The 12,875-nt window shown below is 53.6% G+C and overlaps 1 protein-coding gene across 1 annotated transcript; it reads right to left on the reverse strand.

The window, feature by feature from the left end:
* Positions 1–5,468: 5,468 nt before the first annotated feature.
* On the reverse strand, positions 5,469–12,555 carry PPP1R15B (protein phosphatase 1 regulatory subunit 15B). Its single transcript, XM_065698367.1, has 2 exons — positions 10,831–12,555; positions 5,469–8,084 (listed from the first exon to the last, which is right to left on the reverse strand). The coding sequence occupies exons 1-2, from the start codon at positions 12,553–12,555 to the stop codon at positions 7,872–7,874; spliced, it is 1,938 nt and encodes a 645-aa protein (XP_065554439.1). The 3' UTR covers positions 5,469–7,871.
* Positions 12,556–12,875: the final 320 nt, after the last annotated feature.

The following is a 12,875-nucleotide window of genomic DNA, read 5'->3' on the forward strand; positions in this document are numbered from 1 at the left end:
GCGAACCGAGTCACTTGTGCCCTCGGCCCGCGGCCTCGGAGCTGCTCGCTGAGGGCAGCGGCAGCAGCGAGACTCTGCCTGGTTGTTGTTGCGTAAGTAAAGGCAGAATCCTGTGTTGTGGTCAAACCCGTCTTTGTCTTACTGCGTCTCCAAGGTGATGTTTTCTTTGTGGCTTTCACTGTATGGATGCTTCCAGAGGAGGAAGGACTGAGACAGGCGCTCTGTAAAACCACGTGTAAAATAGCGTCTGGTGTGCCTGGAGGCTGGAACGGTGCGAAGGTGCTCGGAGGGGGCCGGGGTGGGGACATCCGGGCTGCACTGTCTGCGCCTGCTGGGAAGAGCAGCAGTGAAAGACTCCTGCGGTCAGCCCAGACCCAGCAGCGTGCTCCCGGGTTCCCCGTTCCTATCGAGGTGTTGATGAGCTGTGGAAGTCTGTGCAGTGTGTCCCAAATCCCTGTATCCGTAGAGAAAAAAGTGCTGTTGATTCCTCAGGGAGGAAAACCTGGTTCTTTCCCCTGTATCTGAAGTCTCCTTAGAGCTACCTGCATGAAGAGTTTCTTAGGACCCCCTTGTAGCTGCTGCTCATCCCCCCGTACATCACCGCGTTACCTGGAGTGGAGAGAACTGCGCTGTCACTGGTGGGGTTCAGCCACAAAGGGGGGAACAGGTCACAGAAATAGGTGACACCCTTGCATGAACATCAGACCTTTCTTTATGTTTGATCGCATCCTGGTAACAGAGGATGACCAAGAGGGTTCTTCCTTAATGAAAAATGTTTCTAAGGCCCAAACCCTGGAGGAAGAGCGAGTTTTGGGAAGAAGGAATCTTTGGTGGTTGTTTGGCTGCAGAGGCCACAAATGCAGCTCTAACACCCCAAGTACCAGTCTGCAATGCAGCTGAATCAGCTGCTGTTATCAGACAGTTGTGGGGTTTGGACACCTTCTCGTGGTGGACTTTTCCCTGGGTTACGGAGTCCATCGGTGCTCTGTGTTCCACTGTCATTAAATCGAGTAAATGCAACTTCAAGTTCAAACTCGGCTCGTGAGCAAGGCAGGGCCTCTCCTCGCAGCAGGTTACCAGAACTGCATCCACCAGGCTCTGGGTCCGCTTCAGTTCCCACCTTCCTGCACGTCACCGAGCATCAGGACTGGCAGAGGAGGGGACCTGGTTTTCTGGGTAGGAGGAACCCTCTGTCGAGTGAAGGACAAACACATCATTCCCCATCGCACCTCGTGTCTTAATTCCCCATGCGCCACACGCTAGAGAAGCAGAAACTCAATAAAATGGTTCTCTTTGTAAGCCTTGCCCTGTCTGGTGCAATACTTGCTCTTGTGGACGCAGGAGTTGCGTGAGATGAGCTGAGGTGGGTGCAGCAATCACAGCGGATGCTGCGATGTGTGGTAATAACAGACCCTGCCGTGGTACGAGGCACTGCAAGGGCAGGCTGTGCTTGGGAGCAGGCACTCCTGAGCCCATTACCTCTGGAATTCTTGCTTGTCCTGGGACAGGCAATGCGCATCCCCTGGGGAGCTGCTCAGAAGAACCAGGGAATCCCAGACTGGTTTGGGTTGGAAGGGACCTTAAAGCTTTCCAGCATAAATTGCTCTGGAGGCTCCTACCCAGGGGCAGGTCTGAAGATGCCCCTTTCCCATCACTTCTGGGAATGTTCCAGGTCTCCTGGTAGGAAAGAGTTTCTGGCCATGCACAGTGGTTAACTTCCAGTGCTGGATGGTTCCAAACCTGACCACAAGGTCCTGAACCTTGGCCTAAGCCTGGATGGTGCCATGAACCAGATGGATCTCTTGCAGGTTTGCAGATCAAAGCACCTGTAAGCAAGGCGCACCCAGAAGAAGCCACAGCAATCTCACTGGATGCAAGGACGGCACTTGACAATCATTAACTGCACCCACCCACTCGCACCCTTTCTTCTTTAATCCTGGCTCCTGGGTGCTGGAGCTCTCTGTATAAGCTCTGTCTTTTACCCATTCTTGTTATCTGGGATTTAGTCAAAACAGACGTGGGGTTTGACACAAAACTCCTATTTTTAATGCTTGCTCCACACAGAAAATCAATTTCCCCTCAATGCTGGCTGTCACTTGCACTGCTGGAAAACTGGATCTCACGTTAGTGCCGAACACCCACATCTTCATGGCTCAACCCCCCCACCCTTGCACTTCAAATGCTGAGATTTTGCCACACGCCTTGGGAAGGGACTAACAAACCATTGTGTGTTTGTCATCGCCGCTCGAGCAGATTGGTCACACTCATGGAGATGAGACCCTGTCCAAGTGCAACCATTCCCCTTTCATCTGGAGAGGGATTAGAACTCCAGAAAGGAGCTGAGCCCGGCACAAATGTCATTCTGGGATTAGAGAAGCGATTTCTTGCTCCTCGGTTTCTGAGCTACTCTTAACTGTGTAATAATTACTCACAGAGCAGTTCAGGGCCCGAAGTGCTCTGCCCGGCTGCTGGCAGTGTGCTGAGAGTGGTCCTAAGGCACCTCCTGCTGCGCGGCTGCTGAGCACACAGGCCCGGGCAGGAGATGCTCACAAATCGGGTACCGGTCACTGCAAAGGCTGCGAGCAAACGGGCTCTTTTCTTTTGAGTCCTGCAAGCAACAGAAACACCCACGAGCATCCCCAGCCCTTCCTTCTATCCCCTTCCTTTACAGCTTTAGTCTCACAGTGTCTAACAATGAGTGACTGCAGGAAGAGCAGAGACACTGAAGTGAGGGCTGCCACTGAAGTGCTGTTAACTCAGCGATGGGGATACAAGGAGAAGCAGAATCACACGGGTCCGTTGCACTGCTCAATACAGGGGCTCAGAGGGCTGAGGAACTCTGAAGGCTCCCAGCCAAGTGCCCGCTCACTGACCTGAACACCGAGTAGCCTGGTGTATGAGAAGAAGCGCTCAAAAGCACCTTCTCCCCCTCCAGCCCCACGGCCCTGAGCTGCGGACTTCCCACCCAGGCGCCCGGCCCCCAGCCCTGCTCTGGGCCCACACAGCAGGGCTGAGGGAAGGGGGGGAGCTGAGCACAGCTGGACACAGCTGCAGCCCCATGTGCTCATCCGCAGCAGCAGCATCAGCATCGCCCCCAGGCAGCAATGGCCGTGGCCGAGGGGACCCCAAGGGATGCTCCCTCTGCCAGGCTGAGCACCCCTTGGAGCAGGCAGGACAGGGCTCGGGTGCACCGCAGGATGGGAGCCCTGCGGCCCCAAAGCCACAGGACTGCCCTGAGCCCATGGGCACCTGCAGGAGCACAGAGCTGGGGTTCAATCCTGCCATTAACGGGAGGAGGATGCTGCCAGGGGAATCTTCTCCATCTGCTGGCAGCGCTCCGCAGGGATGGGTTTGGCTCCAAGCCCGTGCAGCCCCAGGCCTGAGCTCTGCCCCTCTGCCACAGAGCTCCAAGCAAACATTCCTGCCGGAGCCGGTTTTGCCTATTCCACATTTGCATTAGAGGGTGCCAGGGACCAGCAGCAAACTCCTGCCAGTCTGTGGCCCTCCTGCCATGTCTGGGATCAGCCCAAGCTCCAGCGTCCTCCCACTGCTGCTGCCAAGCCCTGGGTACAGTCCTTTGTTGCCTCCTGATTCATGTGTGACGAGCTAGACCTCAACCAGATGTTACGTGGGCAGAAACACCTATTTGAAGTTAAAAGCCTGTGATTATCCTTGCCAGCCAGCCATTAAGGAAGTCTTAAATGGAGAAATCACCCCCCCTTCATGTTTCAATACAATAGCATCTTTATAATACACTTGTTTAAGTTGTCTACTCTTCTTTTTAGCTCCCTTGTTTCTAATACTACACGCAGAACCGTTTCACCTCATCAATAGCTCCTGTGAGCTGGAAAAGAGTCAAGAAGAAGGAAAGATAAAGCCAATATCCTTGAGAATCAAACAAGAGGGTAAAATTAGACAGAAGATCTCCCGTTCTCGTCTGCTGTTGATAGAACTTCTCCATTCTCTTCTCCAGATCGCCTTCCAAAGAGCATTACTGCACAAGAGGAGAGCTGGCAGGGATCGGTACTCACAGAGGCTCCTCTTTACAGAGGTGATACAGTTGGCAGCAGGAATTGCAGCACAAGAAGCTGCAGACTCGGAAGGAAAGGGGGCCTATAGGGATTCGTCAGGGACTGCAGTGACAGGACAAGGGGTAACGGGTTCAAACTGAAACAGGGGAAGTTTAGATTGGATCTAAGGAGGAAATTCTTTCCTGTGAGGGTGGTGAGGCACTGGAATGGGTTGCCCAGGGAGGTTGTGAGTGCTCCATCCCTGGCAGTGTTCAAGGCCAGGTTGGATGAAGCCTTGGGTGGGATGGTTTAGTGCGAGGTGTCCCTGCCCATGGCAGGGGGGTTGGAACCGGGTGATCTTGAGGTCCTTTCCAACCCGAACTGTTCTGTGATTCTAACGCAGCGACCTCACCGTAGGGGTCACATTTAGCGTTATTTCCGAGCTCCATCCTGGGAGGAGGGAACACCGCTGCGTGGGGAGATACCGGCTGCACGGCGCACGGCACGGGGCCCCCAGCCCAGCAGGCAGCGGTGCTCAGGGGCGCCAGCACCCTCCACAGTCCCCAGGGAAAGGGGAAAGCGCTACCCGGGGTGAAGGCAGCCGGAGCCCTCGCTGCACGTTGGCTGGGCCCATCGCAGGGTGCTCACGGCTGGGGCAGGGGACCCAAGGAAGCCACAAAGCAGCGACCCTCGCCCCCGCCCGTGCAGGGCCCCGGGCTCAGAGGCGGCCGCAGCGCCCTCGCCTCAGCCCGGTGGCACCGCGCTCCGCCGGGGCCCGGGCCCTGCGCCCTCGCCTTGTCCAGAGCGCACCTCGCCCCGCCCCGCCCCGGTCCGCCCCGCCCCGGTCCGCCCCGCCCCGGTCCGCCCCGCCCCGGTCCGCCCCGCCCCGGTCCGCCCCGCCCCGGTCCGCCCCGCCCCGGGCGCTGCCATTGGCTACCGCGCCCATCATTTCGCTCCGCTCCCTCCTCTCCGCCCCTGCCACTGGCCTCCGCTCCCATTGGCTGGCGCACCAATGCCCCGCCCCGTTCCGCCCTCCTCTCCACTGCCATTGGCCGCCGCTCCCGTTTTCCTCCGCGACGGTCCATCCGCCCCGGTCCCAGCTCCCACCGCCCACACAGGCGGACGCTGCCATTGGCCGCCGCTCCCGTCAACCCGCCCCTACCGGTGCTCCTCGTCACTGCCATTGGCCGGCACCGCCTTCCAGTCCCGGAGCTGCCATTGGCAACCGCTCCCGTCAATCCGCCCCGGTCCCTCCTCCTCTGCACAGCCATTGGCTGCCGAGCCCCCCTGTCGCCCCCCCGTACTCACAAGCACAAGGCAGTCTCAGTGCTGAGCTGTCCCGTTCAGGCACAAGTGATCCGGATCCACCTTGGAAGCCGAACCCCAGGCACTGCCATCCGCTTCGATCCCAGTTATCCGGTTGTTTCCAGCGCTCTTCCAAAGAAAACCAACGTGGCCTTATCTTGCAAATATCTTTATTCCAATTCCCAGATTAGTTCTCAATAGCTTCATTATGTACAGAAATAGAACTTTAGATATAAAACCCCAACGAACTCAACACAAATCAATTAAAATCTGTAGAAAGCCAATGTGGAACGTTGCTTTTTTCTAAGCTTCTCTAAATTATATAAAAATAAAATCTGATCCCTACAGTTTTGATTTAAAGTTCCCAAGTTTTTACTGTCTCACTGCGAGAACATCCTGTACGAGCACTGGAACGCAGCTGAGAGGGACAATGGTGACAACCTGGCTCAGGAGATGGTTATGGTGATGAACTTACTGTTAACCTTTGCTCACCTCACACTGGCTACTTTAAACATGAGGTTGGAGAGAGGAAAGCTGACCCAAGCAGGTATGGCTCAGTAAGGACACTGCAGGCTGGGAAAACACTCTTAACATCAGAAGCATTCTGGAAGTAACAGGTTTTAATGTAGTTTATACCTAACTGTGTCAGTTTGTTTCACTCCCAGGCAGAGCCTTTCCCAAGCCTGTGCAAACAGCAGATCAGTGTTTGCAGGGTTAATTTTCACCACTCTAAAGCTTCTTCCCAGCACCAGTAAAGCAAGTTGTCCAGAGCAACTGAAGCACCAGGTTCTCCAAGAGCAAGGAAATCAGGAGAGGCACAGGAAAACCACTGTAGTGTCTACTACCAAGAGCAATGGACAGCATCTTTACTTATCAGTCACACCTGAACCAGAAGTCAACAAATTCTCTATTCTTCCCCACTTATCATCCCACATGCTTTTTTCCTGAACTAAAAAGCAGAACCCCTGTTATCAAATGTGATACAGGGAAATGATCTCCAACTTAAAGGTATTTCACAGGTTTTGAGGGCATCATTAGAATTACAATTTCAAAGCTGCAATTGTATGAAAGGGGAACCCAGTTAGTATTTTTTCTATGCCATGGGGATGGCAAATAACATTGCTGCATCGCTATTGTAATGCTTGAGCATCAGCTGTATTTTAACATCATATGGCAACTACTGTAGTTCACAGTTAACCCTCTGTAGCAGGAAGAAGTGGTGACAGGACAAATCTGCAGTGTTCTGGGGTTCCTCCCATACAAAAGGGAAATAGCTGAAGGAACCAAGTAGCAAATCACTTATTCACACAACTTCATGTGAACAGAGATGAATTCTGTGATGCCTGGTATTTATTCCAACCTCATACCTGCTTGGATACCAGCCACTCAACATCCTTCAGGTCCAAACATATCCCACTGGTGCTGCTTTCTTAGTGTGACTGCAACAAGAGTTACACACTAGAAGTTAAGAACATAAATATGGAGTGTTTGCCTTCCACCAGGGACCTTCCAGACCCCACACATGAAATGTTACTCTGGTAACAGATGAACGAAAGTGCAGATGCACAGAGGTATTAATACTGGCTTTTGGTAAAGAACACGGCAACTTGTAGCCTTAGATTTCCATAAGTTAAAGAGAATTCTCCTCACAAGTACCAGAATGAGCACACTGGATACAAGAAATAATGAAGAGTCCTTCACTTCAATCCATATTCAGAAAGCAGAACCCATTACAGAGAAGTTCCTCTAAGGTTAACTAAAGGACTAGGGGCTATGTGTGGCTACCTAAATTCAATCAACCTCAACACGTACCATGAAGCTGTAATTATTGATCAGGATAAGCCCTTTCACTGCCCTGAACGCAGAGGTTTGGTGCACAAGCAGCCAGTGCCCTTTGGAACAGTACTGGGTAAAGGTATGTGTTTAAATAAGGATAAACCAAAGGGCTCATAGTGCACCAGAGCTCCCCTGAATCCCTCAGTGTGCTAGACTGAAATAGCAAGATACCGAAGCACCACACTAACACTCAAACAGTACATTACATGCAAAACGGGGATGTTAAAAGGCATTTTGCACGGTAAACATCATTAGCGAACGAAATCTCAGGCTTTTACAAAAGTCAGAGGAAATGGAGACCCACAAGAACAGCACAGACCTCTGGAATCTTTAAATCAAAACTGCAAGAATTAGGTTCTGAACCCCATAAATATTTCCTTCAAAATAGGTTTTGCTTTTTCAAAGTGCAAAAAATCCAACTGAATAGTCACCACTTCCCAACATACGGCAGACAAGGCATTTCTGGAATGGACTGAACCTAAAGCAGTCTGTCCCTCAAGTGTTACTTAAAAGGAATGCAATTATACCACCCCTACCCTTGATGATACTCAAAAGATTTTGTCTGGATATCAAAATGAGACACAGGTATATTCCAACTGGGATAAAAGTCCTAAAATCCCACTTCTCTCTCCACTTCAGAAGAGCACATGCAGCTGCCACTTGTTTTGAAGACGTTCATGAGTGCTCAGGGTCACACAAACTAGAAGGTCTTTGAAGGTGCTAGAAGAGATCAACCCTCTTGTAGTAGGTTTCTTGGAGTCTATGGAATACTCTCTGTCTATGCTCTGCTGTGAAGCAGTATCCTATCGCTTCTTCCGTTTCCTGGATCCGTTTCTGGAACCTGCATCCATCCCGTGCCATCTCTTCCCAGGGTCCTTTCCGATCCTCCTCGCTGCTTATGTAATACTCAGTAATTTGCTCAAGGAAGGTCACCTGGAAAAGACAAGTAGTAAAGCATTAGCCAAGCACTCCTGCAGAAGGAGCTTGGTATTTATTTGCACAAGGTTTTATTTCTAAACAGAAGTTACTAAATGCCCAGAACAGCCAAAAACCTCCGAGAGGCTACCTAGGGCAGAGCATGTGTCAGCTCAGCTTTAAAAACAACCAGTTGCTGACTTCCAAAGTCCAGCTTAAGCTACTACAGAGTTTCTAAATTAGCCTCAGAGGCCTCTTCAGGCTGGTGGCAAATCACGGCATGTTCCATGATCCCTGCCACCAGCACTTGGGTTATAACCTTACACAGCCACACTGCGGGCAGGTTACTCAGGACGTGCCAAGGCACTTCTGGCCACAGAGATACCCTCCAGCCACCACCTCCCATTGCTGAAGCTTCCATTTCAGAAAGAAAGGAAGGAATTATTGTTCTGTGAAGGAACCAAGCACGTGAGTCACCGCCAGCACCAGGGTAAGGAATCACACAAGGTTACATGGAAGGAAGCAACACTCATCGCCGTGTGACTGGAACAAACCCATCTGCTCAGAGCTGGTTCCACATTCCGCAGTATTTCAGTTCAGGCAAGGACATGGAACCAGAGTGATGGCATTTTAAAATAGGCATCAAACCCTTTCGCTCCTCACTAAGTTTAAGAGCTATTCAGCTATTTTAAGAAAGCAAATGTATAGACTCAGGATCTAAACTTGACAGTGGTTAGATTATGACTATACTAAGGATTTAGGTCCTTCTGTTATCAAGATATAAGCAAAAGCCAGACTACTCAAGGCTCTTACTGAATTCTGTGTTGCTTTTCATTTAGCTGCAAAACTGAAGGACAAACTAGGGAGCTGTCAGCATCCAGCAGCACTCACACTAGGACCGATTCCTGAAGAGCAGCCAAATGCTGTCCTTACAGGTGGTTCCAGGGGATTTGCCACAGGACAGCTAGCTCTGGAAGGTCAGGAAAACACGGGGAGATACAAACCACTTGCTGCTCTATTCCTATATTTTAACACAGAAGCCTCAGTTCATGCTAACACAGACAGAAGTGTATTGGGATTGCCTTTTGTGGCAAAGCCAACTTCCAACATGGAGGTAAGAGTTATGGAAGAGATGATCTCCAGGAATAATCAGCAGCTGAGGACAGAGCCACAAGAGACTGTATGAAAGCCTCCAGAAGTCATCTAAATCTAGTGTGGTGATCGCAAAGGACTGCAGTCACCTCTGAGAGCAGACACATCAGAGCCCACATCCTCCAGTGTCAAGGCATTGGTAACTTAAGCAAAATAAAGCGCTCCTGGGTTTGACGGCTTTGCTGCTGTGTGATTGTAAGGTGCCAGATAGGAAACAGGATGAATGACCTTAAGATTGCTGGCAAACTCAGCTCCGTTTTGCAGACAGGTCTAATGGTGTGCTTTCAAGCACAGGGAGCTGTTACATCAGCCTGTCCCTCTGCGAGTTCCCACCTTACATCCTTTTTACATCAGTCTGAGACACCCCTGGGCACAATTACTGGATGCTGAAACGTCATGTTAAATCCTGCATCTAGGTCATGGCTCTTTCACCAGGATTACACAGAATCAAACCACACAGCACTCACAACATCACTCCTGCGTAACCTCCATCCCTGACAGGCAGCAAGCCTTGAGGCAGCGCAGGCTGAGCTTACAGGAGAGCTCCTCAGTGCTGCCCTATTGCAGTTACACAGAAACCTCCTGCAGGAACTGTTGGGTGTCTTTTCCGTTTAAATTAAACCAAACAGTTTGTTCTGTGAGATCCATGAAGTCTCTAAGCACCATCTGCCCCAGCAAGAACAGGTATGAAGTCACCTCCAAGCCAGGCTCTCAGTTAAAGGAACAAACAAATCTCTTTGCTGTAAGAACATTAAAGCAAACATGATAGTTACATGATAGTGTAGGACCCTGGGGCATGGATCACAAGCTCTTCCTCATACTAAGGCCTGAAGTATCAGGCAAGACTCAGACACAACCCCTGAAAAACCACCCAGCCCATGTGTAGCATCACAGAATTTAAGGGACATGCAATTAGGTTATTCCTATTTACCTGAATCCTGGCACATGTATTAAAAGGCCTTTTTTTAATGCACAAACCCTTCAGAATCACGCTAATCTTCCAGTTTGTGCTCAAAAGCCCAGCTCCAGATCGTACTGAAATGACTGCTGCATTTTAAGTCTTTTAGATGAAAACAGGAGTACTACTATACTCTGTATTCAAACTTTTCAGTGTATTATTGTGTTAACCCCCAACAGAAGAGTTCTTCCTACTCCAAAAGGCATCTGGTAACTCAAGCAGGCTTGTCCCAGCTCTGAAAGCTTTAAGCCTGGATGACATTACGTGCACACAAAGTACTTTATCAGTGTTATTCCAACAGGTACTTTCCAAAGGAAGAACTTACATCATAGATCTCAACTGTTTCTCTGAGAATGGCAACTGCAACAGAGATTTACAACAAACACAGAAGGAAAGCCACCTCTTCAGAGGAAAACGTAACGTCAAGTCTAAAAAAGGAACGTGAGGAAGTGCCCCATGTCACTGAGTTGTGAAATTCCCATCACGTGTAAAGGATGAGGCACACTCATTTCAGCCAAATAATCAGACCATGAGCTCATGGAGGTATGCTCGTGCCTGAAACCCAGTCCCCTCGCCCGCCCACCCACCCACCCACAGTGCAATGGGGGTTGTTTTAGCATCACCAAAACACAAACCCAAAACCCAAGTCTGTACCTTTTTCCTCTTGGAACTGGGACATTTCTCAGCAGAAAGAATGCCATGCAGCACCGTGACCCCACAGTGAGGCTTTTCCAGCTCCCCCCCACAGTTAGTTAAGGGACTACCCTCAGAAGTGACCAAACTTGGCCTCTCTGCTCCTTTTGAACCAGGCGTCCCTTTCTTCTCTGCTGTCTGAAAGGCTGCTTTGAAGTTTAAAGGATTATAGGGATCATCTGAGGTACAGAATGAGTTCCAAAGCTTCAAGTTTTCTGCCTCATCCCCACTGCTACAGTCCCATTCCTCCTCAGAACTGGGGTGAGGAGAGCCCGAGGACTCCTCTACCCACGAAGAATCATCATCTTCCTCCTCTTCTACATCTGACATGTCCCTTCCCGGCTCGCAGGAAGATGTCTGAATGGTGGCTGTGAAGTTCTGAGGGTTGTACGGATCCAAACTATAGAAGGAATTCCAGAGGTGAAGCCTCTCCCCGTCCTGGCTACGGGCGTCTGAATCCAAGGGGAGCTCCTCTTCGCTATCGAAACCATCGTCATCATCATCCCAGTCTTCCTCATCATCCGCACTCTCCTCCCCACTGGAAACTCCCCCTATGATATAGTCTATTAACTTATTGGCACAGGCGGGTCTGACCGAAACGGGAGGGATTTGCTCTATTTCCGAGTCCTCGCCATCCTCTTCACCCAAGGCTTCCCCCTCCAGGGTCCCCTTCTCGGTTGAGCCCCGTTCCCCCTCCTGCTTCAAGGCACCACTACCTCCGGGCCGTGTCCCCGTGTCGCTCGGCTCCTGGGGCCGCTCCAACTCCCCAGCATCGCACCGCTGGTCCCGCCGTGCCCCTACCTCCTCTTGCCAACCGCCCTTGTGCTGCTGCTGCTGCTCCTCCTCCAGGCTGTGGTAGCCGTGGTCCGGCTCCGGCACGGCCAGGCCCCCGCTCCCCAGGTGCCACGGCTGGAGAAAGGCCAAGCGCTTGCTGCGGACGAACTCGGCCTCGGGCAACGCGCCCCGGAGGAGCCCGGCCTCGGCGGGGCCCTCGGCCCGCAGCGGCTGCGGCAGATGGGTCTCTCTAGAGCCGCCGCCCGGGCCCCGCACGTACAGGTCCACCCGCAGCGCGGAGAGCGGCAGCAGGCGGCTCCGCACCCGCTCGCGGCACCACAGACCCGGCGGGGCCGCGGCGCCGCCCTCCCGCTTCTTCTCCAGCGTCTCCTCGGCCCAGTCCGGCGCTGCCGGCCCCGGCAACAGCGGCGGCGGGGGGGGGCCCTTGGCGGGCGGCTGCGCGGCGGCGGGGCAGAGCGCGCTGCTCAGCGCGGGGCCGGGCAGCAGCCGCTGCAGCAAAGCGGGCGCCGGGGCCAGCAGCTGCGACACGAGCCGCAGCCACGAGAAGGGCGGGGTCGCCTGGGCCGAGGCTCCGGCGGGGGCCGCGCTAGGCCCGGCCAGCTTGGGCCAGGCCGCGGCGGAGCCCAGCCGGGCCCACCCCAGGCCATCGCGTTCCCGGCCGCTCTGCTCCATGCGCGGGCAGACGGTGCTGCTCAGCGCTCCCGGCGGCGCGGCGGTGCGTGCGGAGCGGTGCTCCGGGAGGGCGCGGCGGTGCTCGGCGCTGCGGGGCTCCGGGCTGCGGGCGGCTCCCGTCGGCTGCTCGGCTCCATCCTGCTGCGGGCGCTGACACAAAATGGCGGCAGGAGCCCGAGGGCAGCACCGGTACCAGCCCCGCACCGCGCAGGCGCTCATGTCGTCACAGACCCCGGCACCGCCCATTGGGCACAGCGATGGCCACGCCCCCAGGGGAGGCCGAACCCGGGGCTGGGGCACCGCCCCTCCCTCCGAGCGGGGATTGCATCAGCCGCGCGGCAGCGGGAGCTGGGGCGTAGCGCCCCCTGCTGTGGCGGAGGGCTCTGCCCCGTTACCGGCGCCGGCCCCCGCGGGGAGCCCCGGCCGGGAGGGAGGCACGGGGAGAAGGGGCTGGGGGGGCCGCGGCGCTGCGCGTGCAGCGGGGCAGCGCCTGGCACCGGGGCACTGGGTTCGGGGGGGCGGGGCCCGCACCGCCCGGT

This window comes from Lathamus discolor, chromosome 19 (assembly GCF_037157495.1).
Source record: "Lathamus discolor isolate bLatDis1 chromosome 19, bLatDis1.hap1, whole genome shotgun sequence".
NCBI lineage: Eukaryota > Metazoa > Chordata > Aves > Psittaciformes > Psittacidae > Lathamus > Lathamus discolor.